The sequence below is a fragment of the Drosophila rhopaloa genome, unplaced genomic scaffold (assembly GCF_018152115.1).
Source record: "Drosophila rhopaloa isolate 14029-0021.01 unplaced genomic scaffold, ASM1815211v1 contig_172, whole genome shotgun sequence".
NCBI lineage: Eukaryota > Metazoa > Arthropoda > Insecta > Diptera > Drosophilidae > Drosophila > Drosophila rhopaloa.
The window spans coordinates 218563-241425 of record NW_025335053.1 but is presented as its reverse complement, the minus strand read 5'-3'; the positions used below and the strand labels follow the sequence as shown (position 1 = coordinate 241425).

The 22863-nt window shown below is 41.9% G+C and overlaps 1 protein-coding gene across 2 annotated transcripts in view; it reads right to left on the bottom strand.

The window, feature by feature from the left end:
- LOC108042233 (protein CEPU-1) overlaps positions 1-22863 on the bottom strand; it is a 288251-nt gene that overhangs the window by 174779 nt on the left and 90609 nt on the right. For both annotated transcript variants that reach the window (XM_044458803.1, XM_044458804.1), the window contains exon 4: positions 1572-1665. In XM_044458803.1, the coding sequence (XP_044314738.1) occupies positions 1572-1665 (94 nt within the window). The remainder of the gene's footprint in view (positions 1-1571; positions 1666-22863) is intronic.

Sequence of the window (22863 nt, the reverse complement as noted above, 5' to 3'; positions counted from 1 at the left end):
TCGGCGAAAATGACGTAATATTTTTGGGTCCAAATGATGGCGTATAGCCAATATCAAGTTCCTTGGTAGAATAAATAAATGTTAAAACAACAGTTAACCTTTCTGCGTTTTATTTTTATGGGTATCTCTTATGGTTCAGGAGTTATACCTGTTTAATGTTGAAAATTAGGTGTGGGTCAAATAAGCTGTGAGCCACTGTAATTCGCCGCCTCTATTAGGGCAGTTGACTTTGGCTTATTCGCAACCATTTTTTGCGGGCTTAGCTTGCGCTTTATTTGTATGAAGTGGTGGAGAAGTCTGTGGCACAAAGGGTATTGTATTGTTTTGGGTGTTACTAGTCACAAGACACAATGACGTATGTGTTGGAGTGAGTAGGGCAGGAAAAAAAGCCAATAATATTTGTCTACTTATAAGTGTTTTTCCGGAGCCCTCTCAAATAGATACCATATTATCACGACTGATAACAACAACTTACCAATGATATCTGTTAATAAAAAATAGCTCCAAAAAGTTATTAAATACGAATGAGGTAAAAAGACAAGCCTTACATTTTTTTAATTGTAGATGAACACCAAGTTCGCTTCACACAAGTTATAAAAGAAACTATTTCAATCATTTCATGAAAATGATTTCGATAAAATGATATACCTTAATCGAAGACTTACTTTATTACTCAAAAACAACCTTCTACGACTACATTCTCGTGTTAATTCTTAACATCCTTAACGAATGTCACTTGCATGAATCAACTAGCAAGTTAACATGTGTAAAGACCAGGTATTTAAAAAGATATCGCACAATTGACAAAGAGTTTCAGCATTTGAAAGATTAGTAATCAAGCCGCAATACAAATAATTAAAATGCTGGGTTTGAGCTTGATTAGCCCGGTAACACAAAGTCCTTGCGGGTCATATATTTGAAAAAATTTTACCAATATTATTACCTTTTCTCCCCTTACAGTGTTATTTGACATAGAGGGCTATCCCAAAACGTAAGTCAGCGATAACAGAGCTCACAAAAGACACCTATAAGCATATTTAAACTCAGAATGAAATTAACCAACCAATTAAAAAGAGATCTGATTTCGATGACATCAGTAGTAACTCGAAAGTTGTCAACACTACATTTTATGGACGCCCGACTATACCAATCCGACAACAACAATGTAAAGCAGAGCATTCAACTTATCAACCCGCAATCCTTTTAATCCTTCCCTAGTTTCAACGAAGCACTAGCATCGTGGTTACTTAAGCTCCACCAGCATCCCAGCAAGTTGCCCTTCAAGCGCCACAGCCAAGTCGATCGGACGTGCCATACCAATACTCGATCACGCCAAGAAGTCATCCGATACCAGCCCTTAAATTCCAGACAGCGTAAAACTACTAACAATATATAATTTAAGGGAGAAATGTCTTTCTTTTGCAAACAGACTACCTTTTATTATAGTGGTTTAAATATTAATGTAAACTTTTTTTAAGACACTTTTCGTTAAATAGGTAAACACTTATCAGTTTTAGGTGTGCAAGTATCAGCAAAATCAAATTGTAAGGCATTAACCAAGCAGGACTTACCTACAACTGAAAAAATCATGGTATACCCAACTGGCGGTGTTGTTGATACTTGGCATTCATAGATTCCCGAATCTCTTAGTTGAGGAAATTTTATCTTGAAATATAAAATGTTGTCAGTATTAAAATTTTTTTGAAAAGCACTTTAGATTTTTAATTCATTTTTAACTTTTTAGCAGATAACCTGGCCAATTAGATAGATAAATCAAATCTTAATTTATATTAATGTACTTTGCAAGAAAATAAAGATATAAAGAAGAACTTTTTTTTGGAGCCGTTTAACATCCTTTTAAAAAAGTCATCCTAAATCGATTTCTGATAAGTTTTGACATATCACTAAGTTTAGGGCTATAATTGTATTAATGAATATATCTATAGTAACATATCTACACCCACATATTTACCACATAAGCATACATACCACATAAGCACAAAATCAGTAAATACAAGTATAATGGAAATTCCGTTCCCTTAGCGATAATAATAAGCTCATAGCTCACTTAGAGTGATCCCTAAATAATCGACTCCCAAGAGTGGCCAGTTAATGTGAACAGCCTCTTTTATTATAAACAGATGTCCCCAATACAGGAAATCTGTAGACGCTGCTCAAGCCGACATTGCTCTCATTCTAATTACTCTCGTTTTCATTGTTCTCAATTTACCATTTGCTCTCATTCTCTAAATCGAGGGTTTGCTAATCGTCGACAATGGAATCTAAGTTTCAGCTTAAACACTAATTTGATCAAATTAAATTATATATTTTTTTTCAAAGTGAATTACCCGATTTGTTATTTTTTAGGCGAAGACAACAAAAATTCCACCCTTAAGTTATGTAATAATAACGCTTTTTAATTCAATCAGTTTATGCACGTGTCGTTTTTATTCTGCCTGTCGAATCTGCACTGAAGCAGCCGAAGGCCTGGCTTCATATTTAAATCGGGTCTTACAATGTAGTTGCTGAATAGGTAGCGCGACAGCTTAGCGAGATAAGGAAAATAATAAAGAGGAGAGCACAAGAGCGCTGCAGGTGCAGCCATACACCTATGCGCACTAGACTAGGTGCTCTGAACATACTCTCCCCGTTGGAGGAAGTACGGCTCCAAATAAATGGGAATCGATGGGCAGAACCGCTAACTTGGCGACGGCTCTCTTGACTAGACCCGTAGCTGTACGGACCATAGCTACTCTGACGACGCCGTCCTCACCTGGAACGACACCTTGGATGCACACCAGTTGCCATTTCAAGGGTGGAAGGTTGTCCTCCTTCAGCAACACGATGCTTCCGACTTTGATGTTGGATATTTCGACGCGCTTCCTCTTTTTCTGGAGCAAGGATAGATACTCGCTGCTCCACCGCTTCCAGAATTGCTGCTGCATCTGAGACACCCTTTGCCATCTGCTGAGGAGATGCGTGATGTCAGGCTCAGGAAACCTTGTGTAGCTGGAGCCTTTCAGGAAAGACAATCGTCTTTGACTTTCAAAGTGAACGGTCGTGTTTTTTTTCTGCGCTTCGAATTTTGTGTTTTGTTTTCGTTTATTCCCATCGGTGGGTTTTATAAAAACAACATTAAATTTTCTTTCGGTTATTTAAACATAAATTTAAACTCCGTTCGCTTCGCGAGTGCACTTTGTATTGATACTAATAAATTGTTTTAGTTTTTCCTAATTCTTATCTGTGTTTTCTATCCTATTTATATCCACGCTGTTTCTCTTTTGTGCATGCACTTCAACTTATTAACGCTCCCGCTCTCTTGCTCTCTTTGCTTTTGAAAGTTCTAAGCGTGCAGTTTCTGCGCTCTTGCGGTACTTATAACTGCTCGCTTATAAATTTCAATTTCGCTTTCTTGGTACAGTGGTAAATAAATAAAATGAATAATAAAAATTTAGTCTGCTTCTGCAAAAAATGCAGCCTCGTAATCAGGGCTGACCAGTCTAATATGACTTGCTGGCTGTGTGAAAATATGGTGCACACCAAGTGCGCCGGTTTTACTGGCCGGACAAGTGATGACCTTTCAAAGGGGCCCAATTTGCAGTTTTGTTGTGACGCTTGTGTCGAGGTTGCGAACGAGATGAAATCGTTCATGTGCCAAACTAAAGGCGGCCTGATGGGACTGATTAGCTGTTTCGGAGTGGCTAGAGATAGTTTTCGCCGAGCTGATGATCTCCTATCTGCGCTGGACTCGCAGTTTAATAGTCGTAAGCTATTAGAAGAGTCCCCTAAGCGCAAAAAGGACGCTGGTGGTAAGGAGCAAAAGGGGAACACCCCGCAACCGAAATCAAAAGAACAACAGAGCATTCCGGCGGATCAGCAGCTTATTTCAGCAAACCCTCAAATGTTGCTAAGATCAGCAGCTAAAAAAGATTCGGTATCCGAACAATCCGTTACAGAATGCATGCAACCAGGGACGTCTAAGAATTCCGATTTGTCCGTAGTGGTTTTACAATTAGTGGATTCACCTATCTCTCAGAATGTAGTATCACCACCACAAGGGACTACTGAGTCCGGACAACCGGCTCAAGTTGGTTTTGCAGAAACAATGTCTGCTCCACCAAAATCCCTTTCAGTGGTTCCACTAAAGAAACAAATTTTCGTTTCTCGGCTTTCCCCTGATCAAACATCTTCTGATGTATTGTCTTATATACAAGACAAAACTAAAGCCGATTGTAATAGTGTAAAGGTGGAAAAGTTTAAGTTTTCTTATGCTAGAGATATTTCATTTTTCAAGATAACTGTCCCTAACGAGCTTTTTGAAGCCATATGCTCGGGCGACTTTTGGCCGGATAATATGGTTGTAAAAGAGTTCGAGGCTAAGATAAAGAAGAAGGGGCCCGTAGGAGTAAAACTTCCTAGTCGAGGCCAAACCAGTGTACCAATTTCAAAAAACTAACTTCTAACCTCCTTCTTTCCTATCAGAATGCAAGAGGTTTGCATAGCAAACTCACTAAATTGTATTCTGATAGCCTTACCTTTGCATCTCATATTATTGTGTTCACAGAAACCTGGTTAAAGCCGGAGATCTTTAGCTTCCAGGTAAGTACACAATATATAGGTATGACCGTCCCTCTAGACGGGGAGGTGGAGTCTTAATTGGAGTTGATTCAAACTTCCCGTCTGAGGAGTTATTTTTGATGAATTCAATACCATTGAATTTATTTGTGTAAAGTTATCGCTTCCTGGTAACTTTATATACATAACTTGCTCTTATAGTCCGCCGTTGTCTGAACTTCCTGATTATTTAAATCACCTATCCGTTATTAAGTCCGTTGCAAATAAGCTTTCCGATAGGGATCAGTTGATAGTTCTAGGTGATTTTAATATACCTGAAGTTACTTGGTCCACTGAGGATGGATCGAATGTCTTACTACCTATAGCACAACATGATTTTATTGATGGCCTGCTTGACATATCTCTATCTCAAGTAAACCATGTTCGAAATTCATTAGGTCGCCTACTTGATTTGTGTTTTGTATCGAATCCTGAAGGTGTGTTTCTGTCCAGAGTAGCACCACTCACGCAACCTGAAGATCCATATCACCCAACAATCGAACTTTCATTTGATACGGGTAGAGTTATAGAAGAAAAATCAGAAAAATCCAAACGAATACTTTGTTTTCGCAAGGCAGACTTTCTGAGGCTTAATAATTTTATTTCTGGCTTTAATTGGTCTGATCTTTACTTATGCAATAATATGTCCGATGCAGTTAATGTTTTTTATACTGCAATAAACTCATTTTTTAATTCCTGTGTTCCGTGGTACTATCCGTCAACTTCCAATAAATCACCTTGGTTTAGCAAAGAGTTGACACACTTAAGAAATGTAAAGTCCAGACTTTTTAGGAAATATAAAAATACCGGTTCTCAATCTGTTTTTACTAGATATCTAAGTGCTCGGTCAAGATTTACCGTGCTAAATCTCAGTGTTATAATAGTTACTTAAACCGTTGTAAGGTCCAGTTCTCTCAGGACCCGAAACAGTTTTATAATTTTGTTAACACCAAGCGTAAATCTAATTCTTTTCCTTCCTCGCTGTCGTTCGAAAACATGACGGGAACCACAGATCAGGCAATAGCCGATATATTTGCCCAATTTTTTCAAACGACTTACTCTACTTTAGATTATTCATCTCAGCCTTATTCTTACACCATGCCCAAGTCAAACCTCATATTCTGTCCCACTTTAACAGAAAGCTCTCTTCTTTTGGATCTTCTTCGTATTAAGCCTGTTTATTCGCCAGGGCCCGATGGTATTCCTGGGTGCGTGCTTAGGTATTGCGCTAAGGCCCTGTGCAAACCTCTTCACAAGTTGTTTACCTTATCTCTAGAAACGTCCCAATTCCCAAATATTTGGAAGGAATCATTTGTTATTCCTCTTTTCAAAAAAGGTAACAAGTTAGAAGCCAGTAACTACAGAGGTATTTCTAAGTTGTCAGCTATTCCTAAGCTTTTTGAAAAAATTATTACTCCTCATTTGCAGCACTTTTGCAGATCAATTATTTCTCCGTGTCAACACGGATTTATTAAACGTAGATCCACAATTACAAACCTTCTAGAGCTCACTACATTTGTGATAAAAGGCTTCAATAGTAGTTTTCAAACAGATGTCATTTACACTGACTTTAGTAAAGCATTTGACTCTGTAAATCACTTACTTCTTATTCATAAACTTGACCTTTTAGGTTTTCCAGTTGATCTGCTTAAATGGATTTCAAGTTATCTAAATGGCAGGTCACAAAGGGTCCTTTTTAAAAATTCAATTTCTGAAATTCTCCGTGTTACCTCCGGTGTCCCACAAGGGAGCCATCTGGGTCCGTTACTTTTTACATTATTTATTAACGATCTTCCCTCAATTATAAGTCATTCTCGCGTACTTATGTACGCAGATGATGTTAAGTTGTGCCTGCAGTATAAGGACATTTCCTGCCATTTAGACTTGCAATCCGATCTAGATAATTTTCAAAACTGGTGCCGAGATAATTTACTAAATTTAAACGGCTCCAAGTGCAAGCTGATGACTTTTTATCGGGCCAATCCGATATTCTCGACTTACACGTTAAGTGGCAGCTCTTTGGATAGAATAACTCTTGTAAACGATCTTGGCGTTCTCTTGGACCCTAAACTAAAATTTTCTAATCACATTGGAGTCCACAATACGGAATACATATTGGTCGTATTGAATCTGTACAAAAAAATTTCCTTCTTTTTGCTTTAAGGCGCCTAAACTGGGATGCAAATCTTATCTTACCTTCTTATTCTAGTAGACTTCTTTTGATTAATTTACCATCCCTAGCCAACCGTAGAACGATGCTTGGTACTATCTTTATTTATAACCTTATACATGGTGATATTGACTGCCCCGACTTGTTAAGTCGGCTAAACTTTTCTGTGCCAAGTAGATTAACTAGAAATTATATTCCCCTAATTTTAAATCATTGTAGATCTAACTATGCCTTGCATGAGCCTTTCAGAGTATTATGTTCTGACTATAATAGACTTTTTCCTGTAATATCAAATCTTGACTCTCTGCCGCTCCTAAAACGATTAATACTTGCTTCATTGGCACAAGATTGATCTAACTATTACTTTTTTCCCCGGACCTTTACCTTTATTTTCCTATCTCGCGTCTATCCTATCGCGAATCGTGCCGTACGATACACGGCTGCGCCCCTCGGTCGGTTGGGCGGGTAAGTGGGCCGTGGGACTCCGCGCCAAAAAAAAAAAAAAAAAAAAAAAAAATGGGCCGGCGTTAGCACCTCAAGACTTTCGGCGTTTTCTAAAATTGGACAGAGTGGACGGGAGTTAGGGATGGCAGAAATCTCATAAGCGAGAGTTCTCAATTCATCGAGGCCCATGACGGAAGCACCGACGACCACTATAGAAAAGTGAAATTTGGCCGATTTAACAGTCGCCTCCTGAACTTCCAATCAATCCCATCAGCTAAGCAGGACAAAGCTATCGAAGCCGAGCTCTTTCAGCTCGGTTAGCTCGCTCTTAGCGCCGACAAAGTTCGTCGCATTGTCACTCCAAATAGTGCGAGGAGTGCCTCTCAGGCTGCTGAATCAGACAAAGACGGCGATGTAGCAGTTGTGGGGTGCCTTGTTGCGGGCCTCTGCCTTGTGATAAAATGGTCCACACTAATTTACTCCCGAGGTATGAAATGCTGGGTTAGGCTGAACTCGATTTGCTGGCAGGCTACCCATAACGTGCTCCCAAGTGACAGGCTTTATCCGAAAACATCTGACGCATTTGTTGATGACGGTAGCCACGAACTTTCGTCCTCCAATTGGCCAATACCTTTGCCTTAATGTGGCAAGTAACGCTTGCGATCCTGCGTGCAAGTATTTTATATGAAAATATACGATGATTGCCTTGGTAACTAGATGATCCTTGGGTAACAATATTGGATGCTTAGTATCGTAGTCCAGGCTTCCATTCTGAAGTCTTCCACCAACGCGAAGTAATCCATCGGAGCCGATTATTGGTCTCAGCGAAATCAGCTTGCTATTCTGTGGACACGGCTTGTCCTGGTTAAGACATCCATACTCCTTGGCTAAGTGAACCTGTTGGATGCTCCTCAGAAGAAGTACCGTCCCCAAATTGAGCTCCTCAACGGTAACACGGTACCTTGAAGGTGAAGATTTTGCTCTGCAATTCGTAATGAACCGATAAATGTTCGCAAATACACGCTGCAACTTATCAAAAGAGTTAAGGAATTTGGAGTTGATCGAAATGTCAGTGCAAACAGTTCCAATTAGCGCTGCGGAATGACGTTCTGGAAGATCCTTAACTGCATTTGGAAGAGAGGGCCATTTCGACAAGCTTTGCAGCAGGAATGGAGGCCGTTAAGCTTGTTGGAACATGGTGCCAAGTCATGCCTTTTGTCATCCTTTGAATTTTCTGTTCTGTTGGATACGAATACTTTGAAATCCCTCGGAGGCTGCCGAATCCAGTACAATAGACGAGTCAGACCAGCAATGAAACTCACATTTGAAATCGATGGTTTCCTTGACGCTTACGATAAGCTCTGCCAATAAAAGCGCTGCCGACAACTCCAATCTTGGAATTGTCAAAGCCTTTAAAGAGGCCACTCTCGACTTGGCGCAGAATAAATGGACCTCTGCTCCTCCATGGCCTCCACGCTCCATAAGCCGCTATGCTAGCATCGCAGAATCCATGCAACTGGATGGAAACCTGAGGTTGCATTACGAATCGTGAAAATTTCGAATTTTGGACGATCGATAACTGAGAGGTCAACTCCCCCCATGGCAACAGAATGGGCTCTGGTAATTTGTCATCCCAATCCACGTTAGCATTCCACAGGGATTGCAAAAAGATCTTGGCCTTTGTGATAATCGGTGTTATTAAACAGAGCGGATCATAGAATTTGGCTCTTGTTGAAAATGCAATACGCTTGGTGACTCGATGATTTGCAGATAATTGAGAAAAGTTGAAACGAAGTTGGTCAGAAGAAGAATCCCATGCTAGTCCCAGCGCCTTGGCAACTGCTGATCCGTCGTGAAATTGAAATGTATTTGCCCCATAGCAATTATTTCGAAAAACAGACCAGCGCCAATTAACAGGTCGATTCGTTGTGATTGGTTGAAATTACTGTCAGCGAGCGAAATGTTTTGTGAAATCCTCCATCCTGATGTATTTATGTTGAAATTCGGCTGATACTCAGTGATACCGTGAGTCACAACAGCTGTGAAAGACGCACGATAGCCTGCATCCCGTGATTGCACAAAAATATCAACTGATTTATCAGAGTTCATAGAGGACTCACCGATCCCAGAAATGAGTGTAGACGAATGCCTATATTTCAAATTTAACTGGCTAGCTAGGCGCGTAAGTTTAATTGAGAAGCAGAATCTAAGATTGCTCGACAGGGCATAAATGAACCAACCCTATTTTTTACATAGACAATAGCAGTTGGCAGCAACACGTAATTTATTGGCACAATATTTGAAGCATTTGGTGGAGGGTGCGATAACTGACGATCAGGTTGTGAGCATGACACTGGTGCTGATAAAGTAGATGGTGATGGCTGAGAGCTCGAGAGTGGGTCTGATGATGGAAGTGGTGCGGATGAGTCAGGGGTCATATGCAATAGTGAGTGCTACGACAATATCTGCAATGAGTTGCTTTACATTGCTGCAAACTATGCCCCTTGCGCAAACAGTTCAGACAAAGGTGCATTTTCTTGGCTTCTCTAAATCGAAGATGCGGTCTCAAATTTAAAAATCGAGAGCACTTTGGCAAATAATGATCTCTCGAAGCGCAAAATAGGCATATTGGATGATTTAAGTTAGTAAAAGACGCAATGAGTGTACTTGGGTTATATTTATTCACATTTTTTCCCACCTGATGGCCTGGTGTTTGCGTTACCAAGGCTTGATCCAAATTTTCCATCATCCTGCACCTCCTCTCCAAAAACGAATCCATAGCAGTCCAGGAAGATAACTCAGCGATTGGCAAATCCTCTTCCCATTTTTCCCGAGTCCGCTGATCCAGCTTGTGAACGACGATATGAATCAGTAATTCATCCTAAATTTGCTGTGTAGTGGCCAGCGAAAACCCTTGGCAGATCCCTTCTCGACACCTTTTAAACCAAATATAGCCTGAACGTGTGCCTGAAAATGTAAAACTTTGTTATCAAATCGATTTATGAGCAGATTCAAAACCTTTTTATAATTGGGATTTGAAGGTTCGAGCGAGCGTATGGCCTCCAGAGCCACGCCGCCTAGACTAGACCGTAAATATTGCAGCTTTTCAATATCGCTTAGCTCGTCATCATTTCCAATGACCGCGGTGAACGTTGCGAGAAAGTCCGGCCACTCAGCATAAGATCCATGAAAACGAGCAATCTCCAGGTTGGGTAATCGAGGCTTCCGTGTCCGAAAAGAAAGATCAGCATGGTGCTTGATGTCTATAGATGTGGAGTTGGTAGCTGTGGTACTCAACAATTGCAATTTGCGCTAGGCCGCTAAGCCTCTATTGAGCTTCGCCTTCACATCCATAAAAACCTCAGAAAATTCCAATCGCCTATCACTCGAAGTCTCCTTTTCTGTGTGCAGTCAAATGACGAATTTAAGGAATCGCGCTTCATCATTTCATCGCGATTGTTTGCCGCAGAATTGATTGCACTTTGGTGCGAAAAAATTCTATGTAATTTGGCGCGTCATTTTGAGCCCGAACCGCGTTTTCTGGAGCAGCTATTTCTTAGTCGCACACAAAAAAAATAAAAGAAAAATGTCCGAAGGGGCGAATAACCCTTTAACTTTTGCCGCGAAAAATGCGCGGCACCAAGCGTCGTCGAAAACGCAACGGAACTTTGTTGTTGTTGTTGTTCCGCCTTATAACAGCGGACTTGTAAATTATGTATATGTATGCACTATGCACTTTTAGAATAGTTAAATGCTATTCACCTTTTGTTTATAATTTGCAGCACAACACTGTTTTGATTCTTTCACAGCGCCAAATGTACGAAAAGATCAACCGCCTGTCGGCTTTTCACAGTGCGAAATGAACAAACTCAAACGGAATGCCCGCAAACGACAGCGAAACGAAAATATATTGTTAAAACGATATTAAACAATAATAAAACCGAGTTGCAGACTGCAAATAAAACAGCTATCACGTCGGGGTCACCAAATTGTTTGAGGGAAGACAACAAAAATGCCACCCTTAAGTTATGTAGTAATAACGCTTTTTAATTCAATCAGTTTATGTACGTGTCGTGTTTATTCTGCCTGTCGAATCTGCACTGAAGCAGCCGAAGGTCTGGCTTCATATTTAATTCGGGTTTTACAATGTAGTTGCTGAATAGGTAGCGGGACAGCTAGAGATAAAGAAAATAATAAAAAGGAAAGCGCAAGAGCGCTGCAGGTACAGCTGCTCCGAACAGTTATTATCTATCTATACATATACTAGCTGTACCCGGCGCGACTTCGTTCGCTTAAAATTAGTTTTGAGTACGGTTGTCAAGACTTTCCCAATTCCACACTACCCCTGAGGTAGAGAAATTGGCTCGTTGTTTTTAATGTGGTATCTCCAATTAGACCTATTCCACTGAAACTTTCTAGGTTTAATAATGGTAATTTATATGATTACTTAAAAACCTCTGTGTAAACAAAATTTTTAGAAGATCCTTCAGGAGCGAGAATAATAAGGCTACTGGCAGAGCTAACTCTAGAGCATGCGACATAAAATTGTCCGTGAGCGAAGCAATCTTCTCTAAGATCTAGTCCATTTATTTATAGTTATTGCAAATCAAACTTTTAGAGGGAATTGTAGCCTTTTAAACTGAAACGGCAGACTGGATGGTATTAATGGGATCCTGGGTATAAACACTGTTTACCCCTTCGCGCACACCGTAAATACTGTTGCTTCGATTACATTCTTATGAAGACCTTTTATCTGCAATCGTGTCCCATTGCATAACTTTGGGGGACTTAAATTTCGCAATAACATTACGGGTGCTCCAATCCTAAGAGACAGATTATGCTGAGGAATTCCTGGAGGATTCAAGGAATTTAAAAATTCAACAGGGTAATGAACAGCATTATCAGCATCAGGAACAGAGTCGACCGATTTATAGGAGACTTCTAAACCATCAAATGAGTTTAGCAATAAATTATTAATAGTGGTTGCTCTTTCATTTTTCGTTGTCAAAATGGCGCGCTCAGATAGCCAATCTAAGCTTTTACATGATATGTTGGAAATGTCAGGAAATATTTTGGATGTAAGGTCTTGAACGTTTTTGACTACATTTCCTAAGCGTGATGTTATAACTATTTTTCCATCAACTGTTTGATGGACGCCATTCCCAATTTTTAAAAGAGTTTCGGTGCACTCGCATATTTTTCGTGACCTCTAGTTTTTTTATCTGTGGCCATAAAAATGAAGATTTTAAACAGGCCTTTATTTCGTCAGCTCTTGTACCTCTTGGCACAACAGCCAGGGTTTGGCGATAGTCTCCAGCTAGCAGGACTGTAATACCACCCATCAACATAGTATTCTCATTAATATCTTGCAGGGTTCTATACACCGTGGATACACAACCGGCCGAGCCGGCGCTAAACACCCACGCAACACTTCGACTTCGAGGAACCGGAACATCGGATATACAGCAGTCCATCCGATACAGCAACTAAGGCAGCCAAATGCAATAACCGAAGTCACACGCCCGGATTCATCAGCGTATCTTTAGGAACTACAATTTACAGGACGCATCAACACAAGCAGGGCCAGCCTCAACTGCAGGCAGGAAGGACACAGCGCGACAGGGTGTCGCAGTCCCAGAACCATGTTCTGCTAGGATTGTGGCCGACAGGGCATTCGAACTGCTGCAGGAAACAGTCGCCGGGAAACGGGCAAGGGCCTCGAGTATCCGGGATCTACCCGAGGACCCCTTTGAACGCCCAGAGACAGTGACAACCACGACTAACAGGATCACAACTGTATTCGCGCAAGGGTTACGGTCGAGGGACGATCCCCATAGCGCGCCGATCGTCATCGCCACTAAGAAAAACGGAGACTTTCGGATGTGCGTCGATTACAGGCAAGTAAACGACAACTTGATCCCCGATGCATATCCTCTGGCGTGGATACACCATATTCTAAAGCGGCTATGCGACGCCCGCTTTATCTCGACGCTGGATCTCAATAATGGTTACTGGCAGATACAGTAGCGCCTGACAGCCGTGAGTGCACGGCGTTCATTGTCCCTGGCCGTGGATTATTCCACTGGAAGGTGATGCCATTCGGCCTACACTCGGCCCCGGAGATCTTTCAACGTACCCTCGACACAGTTCGCATATCTCGATGATATCATCGTAATCGGTTCCACGCTCAAAAAACACGCCCAGAACTAGGGAGAGGTATTCAGACGCCTGAGGGAATCCAACCTCCGTCTGAATCGGGACAAGTGCCAATTTTTCCAACGGAGCATCAAATACCTTGGCCACGTTATTAGTCATTAATCTCAAGGAGCTCCGCCGATGCCTCGGCATAGCGTCCTCGTGCAGATGCTTTGTACCAAATTTCGCCGACGTAGTGGAACAAATGTCTTCCCTCCTCAAGATGGACCGAAAGTTGGAATGGTCAGCTAAGCAGGAGAGGGCTTTCCAGGGACTGATGGAGCTGTTGACGGAAGCCCCAATCCTTGCCTGCCTGAATTTCGCGGAGAAATTCGTTCTCCAAACCAACAGAGCTACAACAGTTCCATTATGATATCAACTATCGACGTGGGACACAAAACTTGGTCGCCGACGCCTTGTAGCGCCAACCGCTCGCAACCATCCACCAAGAGCAGCTGCAGGACAACACTTGCAAACGGATCAACAAGATGCTTGGCCGGATTCAGCTGGAACCCGCCAAGTAACCCGACTACCGCGAGGAGAACGGACAGATATACCGATGTATAGGCTTGCGTCCGGAAGAGGAGGATTAATCTGTGTGTGGGCACTAGTTTCCGCAGGAGGGTGTTACAGGAGTGCCATGAAAATCCACCCGCCGGGCACCTGGGCGTACGGAAAACATGTACGACGGTGGCCCGAAAATATTACTGGCCCGGATTGTTCCGAGAAGTAGTCGTCTACGTGCGACGATGCCTGAGCTGACAACGCTTCAAGGTTAGCCAGGAAAAGGAAGCTGGAAAGCAGGTTGACGAACCTTTCCAGGCCCTCTGCGCCGACTTCGTGGGTCGACTCCCATGATCGAAACAAGGGAATACAGTTATCCTTGCATTCCTGGACTCCTTCAGCAAGTGGGTCGACCTAATCTCATTGCGACGGGCCACATTGCCGTATTTGGAGCGAGTCTTCCGAAACGAATCTAACGAAACTAACGCAAAACGATAATTTTGTACCTAAAAACTAGATGTCATTAAATTAGAAAGTTAGTAATTCAGACGAAAGGGTATACTCACTCGGGAAAATTTCGGAGCTAAGACAATCAGACCTTAACCAGGTTTCTGTACATACAATAATATTATATGGGAAGGAAAACTATCCGAGTACAATTTAGTCAGCTTACTAAGTAGCCTCTTGTATTCTGATGGGAAAGAAGACAGGAGGAGGCTAGTTTTTTGGGGCAGAAGAGGATGTGGAGGACGCTGGGGTGATTCTGTAATGGTATTTTCCATTTCTCCTCAACTATTATTATTTCTTTTAACTTTTAAAAATATGCGCTCGTGCCAGAAACTGACGGTTTAAAAAAAGGTTATAAAATATCGCTGCTGACCTCAAAGTCTAAAGTAGCGCCGCTCAAGAGTAAGACACTCCCAAGGCTTGAGTTATGTGCCGCTCACCTTCTCGCAGATCTTAGCCACAGAATCAAGCCCCTATTAAAGATACCTATCGAACGAATTGTTTCTTGGTCGGATTCCGAAGTTACGCTTCATTGGATCCGGTCTTATCCATCTCCACTGTCTTTTTTAATTAATTTTGGTGGTGTTATTTAGGGTGGTGGGGAAAATCTATTTGGTTTTTTCAACCCAAAAAACCCAGCAGATATTGTATCAATCGTCGACAAATACAAATGGTTTACTGAAAGCAGGCAAAGTCCAAAAAAAAAAAAAAACAAAAAAAAAAAAAAAAAAAAAAAATTTTTATTATATATATTTTAGAATTTTTTTTTTAAAAAAAAAAATTTTTTTTTTTTTTTTTTTATTTTTTTTTTTAAAAAAAAAAAAAAAAAAAAAAAAATTTTTAAAAAAATTTTTTTCCCTTAAAAAAATAAAGAATTTTCTAAAAATTTTCGAGATATTAAGAAGACGAGATCATGAAGAAAGAGAAAAAGTTCATAGAGGATCCAGAGTTGGCCCAAGTCTTCAGCGATTGAATCCATTCATCCATGAAGACAAGCGGACTTGGTGTCACTTTTCTTTGTTGCGAGTTTGGGGGCGACTAGCTAATGTTCCTATATCATACGATGCCAAGTTTCCATTGTTGTTAACAAAACGCTCCCAATTTGTGCAGAGCTATGTTCGGCATCTTCACCATTCCAATTTTCATGTTGGTCGACAAGCGCTTGTGAGTCTCCTTCGACATCGTATTTGGATCGTAAACACTCAGGAGGTCTGCAGTCAAATAGTTCGATCATGCATACGCTGCTTTAAGTGTAAGCTTCGACTAATGACACATATTATGGGAAATGTACTATATAATTTGCTATATGTGGCGTTGATTTTTATGGCCCTGTCTATACGACATTGAAAATTCGTGGTAGGCCTCCGTATAAGTCCTACATTGCGCTCCTCGTTTGTTTTGCGTCCAACGCGGTTCATCTAGAAGTTGTTTCAGATTTAAAAACAGATTTCTTTTTATTGGCTTTTCAAAGGTTCGTTGGGCGCCGAGGATGTCCCCAAGTCGTCCATTGCGACAACGGGACAAACTTCGTCGGAGCAAGTCGCCACTTCCGGGCCCTTCGAGAGAGGATAGAGGACGAGGCCGACGCGATACGCGAATTCGCATCAAAAAGCGGATGCGAATTTGTGTTCACACCACCGCGGGCTCCGCACATGGGCGGACAATGGGAGGCAGGGGTCAAAACTGCCAAGAACCTACTCCTACGGGCTGTGGGCAGCGCGCTCCTAAGCGCAGAAGGGCTGGGGACATTCACACCTTTTTTTTTTCGTTTTCGTTCGTTTTTTTTTTCGGAATTTAGTAATTTTAGCCACCGCAGTTTTTCGGTTTAGAATAAATTAGAAAACTCTCTGATTTTTCAACCACTGATTTGAATTTATGAAAAATATACTATTACATAAATTATTCTTATTTTTATCATTAATCCAATAATGATTACGCCTATATTGTTAGGTTACCAAGTCTGAAAAGTAGCAAAAGACAAAATGTTCTTGCTGCATCGAAATGAAATGATCGCACACATGCACCACTGTATGAGAATGCATGAACACACATACATATAAAGACCAATTCAAGAGCAGGCCAACCTTTTTCAAAATGCGCCTCTCTGCGACTGAACGACCGAACTCGTGCAATGAGTGCGCAAGCATCAAAATGAGAATAAGAATGAGAGCGCAAAAAAACGCGAACGCACATGAAGTGACCGGGGCCTGCCGCTTAGAGACCTGGAGCCTGTCTCTAAGAAATTTTTGTGTCCATTTTGTTGTATGAAATAACCAGTCTATATGTTAGCACTAAGCTACAATGCAAAGCACAGCCATTGGGAATCTCGACTCACCAACCCTAAATGAAAACAACTATACAACGTTATAATAACGCCACAAAGCTTGACATTACTTTCCTTGGTTCTTTTCACTACACTACCAGAATGTTCGCAGCTTAATGGACAAACTTAGTGAACTGCACGTCAACAGTGTCTCTTTCGATGCCAATGTGATTGCCTTTACCGAAACGTGGCTTAATTCCTCTGTGTCTGACTGTGAATTCTTTGCTCGTATATTCCCCCTCGTTCTGAAATATCAGAAGGCTAATAAGCCTCTACCTTCAGCATTTGGCTCAAATGCAGAGTATTCATTCAACCCTCGGCTATAACGATCATCTCATTGTTATGGGCGACTTTAACCTTCCTGACATTTCCTGGATGCCATCAACTGATTTAATTGCTCTCGTTTCCACCACGATCCATGAGTTTGTTTACTATCTTGTTAATCTTTCATTAGGACAACTGAACTCAGTCTTGAAATGCTCCAGAAAAATTTTAGACCTTATTTTTGTCTCGGAGTTCGCCAATGCATTTGTAACTCGAATTAGCATTCTCTCCAATCCTGAAGATGCTTACCATCCTACACTTTAGGTTACTTTAGAAGCATCAGCTCCATTACTGTCATCTCCCGAAATCGAACCAGCATCTTTTCGCATCATTAGGCATTAACCGGAACTCGATTGGTCTTTTATGGATTTAAATGATGATCCCCTACATATTATAGAACAGTTTTATGGTACGTTCGTTCCCTCATTTCCCTCTGCAAACGCGTCTCATCTCTTTTCTGAAAAACTCCATGTCCAGACTTTTAAGAAATTTAAGAGAAATGGGCTGCAAGTTGACTATTCGAGGTATCTAATAGCTCGTTCGAATTTCTTTTATCGTTCCACTTCATAAAAAGGGAATCAAATCGGACATAAAAAACTACCGCGGTATTGAAAACTGAGCGCAATCCCCAAATTTTTTGAACAGCTTATTACCGCTCAGCTACAGCACCAATGCAGCTCAGTAATGTCCCCAACTCAGCATGGTTTTCTTAAACGAAGGTCAACGACTTCAAATCTTCTTGAATTTACCTCAGTCATCAGACTTAAAAATAACCATCAAACTGATGTTATTTTTACGGACTTTAGTAAGGCTTTCGATCACGTTGACTAAGTGGATTTCAACATACCTTTCGAACCGGACTCAGAGAGTGGCTTTTAAAAGCACAATCTCAAACTTTGTTCACGTGAACTCTGGTGTTCCGCAAGGGAGCCACCTAGGACCCCAACTGTTTGGAATTTTCATAAATGACTTGCCTCAAGTAGTTCTTTCTTCTCATCTTATGATGTATGCTGACGACGTAAAACTTTGTTTGCCATTATCGAACCCCAATTCCCATGAACTTTTGCAAACCGATCTGAGCAACCTTCATTCTTGGTGCATCCAGAATTTCCGTTTTTAAGCAACTCGAAATGTAAATTGATGTCCTTTTATCGGAAGAGGCTTCTCCTCACGTCATATTCTATTGGGTCGAATGATCTTGAACGCATAAATTCCGTAACAGACCTTGGAGTGTTATTCAACCACAAATTAATCTTCTCTGATCACATTGGCATTATTGTTAGTAAAGCTAGTACATGATCCATTTCGCGTTTTGTGTTCGCAATATAACGAACTGTATTTTTTTATATTTTCTCAATGCTCTGTTAATTTAATTGTAGCAAACATCTTAACTCACCTGTTCTTGCCCCCTCCCACTTGATTTGAGTCGGGTACTATGTTTATGTTGGCAGATATTTGCTAAATAAATAAAAAATAGAGGCACGTCCGTCCGTCTGTCTGTCCGGCTTTCTTTCATAAGGATCAGGTGGCATATAACTCGTAAAGGGTGGATATGCCGAAGTCAAAAGAAGTATGAGTATTAAGAATGCATCATATGAATAATTTTGGAGAATATAATTTACAGAATATTCTGCAAGGGTATATCAATTTCGGCTCCGCCCGAAGTAAGCTTTCCTTTCTGTTTTAATTTAATACCCACTTCAAAAAAGCAAAATGTTTAAGTAAACCAAAACAGACCATATAAAATGCATGTGCTATTCAAGTGGCGCAAAAATTCAAAAAAAGAGCGAAGAATGATTGCACAATAATAATATGCAAAAAATACCATTTACTATACCATACAATTTACCATTGCGTTTTCGAGTTATGAGCAGTTGTAAAGAGAGCATATAAGGTGTCCTATTCAAGTGGCGAGCAGTGTAATAAGAAAAGCGATCGGCGAGAGTGGCAAGCCCATAGATAATCTGACTCGAAAGAGCGGCTAAAAATGAAAACCCTAAATGATTAAAGAAATTAAGCTCTTTTATCCTATATGGAGCAACTCTCCACAAACAGCAAACAAAAGCTAAATAAGGCAAAGCACCACCAATAAAGAGTGTAAATAGGAGAGTGGGCTCGCAACAACGAAGACGGGAAATTATATTTGCCGTCCATCTAGAAAACGTCTTCAAACCTCTTCCATCAACAAATAGCTTTGTATTCAAAATGATTATAGATAATATTATAAAATAGGGATATTTTCTTAAGCAATAAAGAAAGTCTGTCGTCTCAATGATCTATCATAACCTGAGCAAAGGAAGTTTCGCAGTACGGTGAAAAGTGGAATTCTTCCAATTGATATATATTCACCCATGGGAGCCTGATTAGACCGACAACATATATTATTTACACAGCAGCTGTACTGTCAACAAGTTTTACAACAACATTTGCTAATAATGGGTAGTAGATTGGCGCATAAATGTAAACGGGAAATCATCGAAGCACTACACACATTCGATTCGAAGGACTACACACAGTCACCAGCAACGAAGGACTACACATACAGTCATCCACAACCACCTAGCCATGATAACGAATCCTATCCTGCCAATCATCATTATCAGACACGAACCTCTTGACCATGGGAGTCACATGGATTGTACAGAACATGGATCTCGTACTCGAAGCCATCCTTCTGGAACTAGGAGTGGAATACAGCGGTACAGTCGAGGAGCAACGAGCTCGGCTAAACGTATTTGCACGACAATCAGCACTTTGACGCAATCTTAACACAACTAGGAGACATTTAATTACGATACGCTACCACACGAAGCGGAGAAACCCAGCTCGACTCGGAAGTCGGAAAATACAACACGTGCAGCCACCGCACCACCCGATTCAAACATTTGCATCCTCTTAATGGACAAGGAAACCAAGTGGGGACTCACTTTCAACGGCACCTCAGATCCGCTCCGCTTCATCGAGCATCTGGAGGAACGGGCTGATACGTACCGAATCGACCGGAGTTATCTGTCCCATGCCCTCATCGTCCTGCTGACCGGACGAGCAGAAAACTGGTTCCGTACCAGCGCCCAGTTCCTTGAGTTCTTTTTACCGCCGCGCTATTACCAACGTTTGGAAGACGAGATCCGCACTCGATACCAGAGAACAAACGAGCCTTCAAGGAGCCTTTCAAGATGTTCACCCGGCGACAGGACTTCAAGACGCTGGCCGAGTTAACGCAACACGCAGTTAACTTTGAAGTCGCACGCAACCGCGGAGGCCGAGCATTCCGTGGATACACAACCGGCCGAGCCGGCGCTAAACACCCACGCAACACTTCGACTTCGAGGAACCGGAACATCGGATATACAGCAGTCCATCCGATACAGCAACTAAGGCAGCCAAATGCAATAACCGAAGTCACACGCCCGGATTCATCATCGTATCTTTAGGAACTACAATTTACAGGACGCATCAACACAAGCAGGGCCAGCCTCAACTGCAGGCAGGAAGGACACAGCGCGACAGGGTGTCGCAGTCCCAGAACCATGTTCTGCTAGGATTGTGGCCGACAGGGCATTCGAACTGCTGCAGGAAACAGTCGCCGGGAAACGGGCAAGGGCCTCGAGTATCCGGGATCTACCCGAGGACCCCTTTGAACGCCCAGAGACAGTGACAACCACGACTAACAGGATCACAACTGTATTCGCGCAAGGGTTACGGTCGAGGGACGATCCCCATAGCGCGCCGATCGTCATCGCCACTAAGAAAAACGGAGACTTTCGGATGTGCGTCGATTACAGGCAAGTAAACGACAACTTGATCCCCGATGCATATCCTCTGGCGAGGATACACCATATTCTAAAGCGGCTATGCGACGCCCGCTTTATCTCGACGCTGGATCTCAATAATGGTTACTGGCAGATACAGTAGCGCCTGACAGCCGGAGCACCGCATGTCCCGCCGGATATCCACTGAAGGGATCATCGGCCACACCGGCCCCGGAGATTTTCAACGACCCTCGACACAGTTCGCATATTTCGATGATATCATCGTAATCGGTTCCACGCCAAAAACACGCCCAAACTAAAAATTAACCAAAAAATCACCCTCCTCTTCGGACAAGGCCAATTTTTCCAACGGAGCATCAAATACCTTGGCCACGTTATTAGTCATTAATCTCAAGCCGCCGATGCCTCGGCATAGCGTCCTCGTGCAGATGCTTTGTACCGAATTTCGCCGACGTAGTGGAACAAAGTCTTCCCTCCTCAAGATGACCGAAAGTAATGTCCACAGGAAGGGCTTCGGACTGATGGAGCTGCTGACGGAAGCCCCAATCCTTGCCTGCCTGAAATTCAAAATTTGTCTCCAAACCAACAGAGCTACAACAGTTCCATTATGATATCAACTATCGACGTGGGACACAAAACTTGGTCGCCGACGCCTTGTAGCGCCAACCGCTCGCAACCATCCACCAAGAGCAGCTGCAGGACAACACTTGCAAACGGATCAACAAGATGCTTGGCCGGATTCAGCTGGAACCCGCCAAGTAACCCGACTACCGCGAGGAGAACGGACAGATAAACCGATGTATAGGCTTGCGTCCGGAAGAGGAGGATTAATCTGTGTGTGGGCACTAGTTTCCGCAGGAGGGTGTTACAGGAGTGCCATGAAAATCCACCCGCCGGGCACCTGGGCGTACGGAAAACATGTACGACGGTGGCCCGAAAATATTACTGGCCCGGATTGTTCCGAGAAGTAGTCGTCTACGTGCGACGATGCCTGAGCTGACAACGCTTCAAGGTTAGCCAGGAAAAGGAAGCTGGAAAGCAGGTTGACGAACCTTTCCAGGCCCTCTGCGCCGACTTCGTGGGTCGACTCCCATGATCGAAACAAGGGAATACAGTTATCCTTGCATTCCTGGACTCCTTCAGCAAGTGGGTCGACCTAATCTCATTGCGACGGGCCACATTGCCGTATTTGGAGCGAGTCTTCCGAAACGAATCTAACGAAACTAACGCAAAACGATAATTTTGTACCTAAAACTAGATGTCATTAAATTAGAAAGTTAGTAATTCAGACGAAAGGGTATACTCACTCGGGAAAATTTCGGAGCTAAGACAATCAGACCTTAACCAGGTTTCTGTACATACAATAATATTATATGGGAAGGGAAAACTATCCGAGTACAATTTAGTCAGCTTACTAAGTAGCCTCTTGTATTCTGATGGGAAAGAAGACAGGAGGAGGCTAGTTTGTTGGGGCAGAAGAGGATGTGGAGGACGCTGGGGTGATTCTGTAATGGTATTTTCCATTTCTCCTCAACTATTATTATTTCTTTTAACTTTTAAAAATATGCGCTCGTGCCAGAAACTGACGGAACACAGACATGCAGAATGAACACAAGATTGGTATTATCTTCAATAATGATACTTTCCTAACATAAGAAAATTTAAATAGTTCGACATAAGAATTTGTAGCCCCGAATCATTTAATAATGTCATTAATTTTGTACCGTTTTCATTGACTACAATGTAGGGCAACACTGAAATATAGGTATTCTACGATATTGCAAAGTTCATGATCACCTGCCATTGGTCTATTCCCTATTCCTAATACTTACTTTTGGTCTGTAGTGCCACGGTATTGGTCTCCGTTCTGTCAATAACGTTGAATAAAGCCTTATGAGTGTCCGAAATTCTGTCAATACTACAGATCTGGTTATGTCCTCTTTATCAACAGTTGTTTAATTTCAAGAGGTTTATTTTTTCAACACGTCATCTGCCTTTCCTTGAATTTT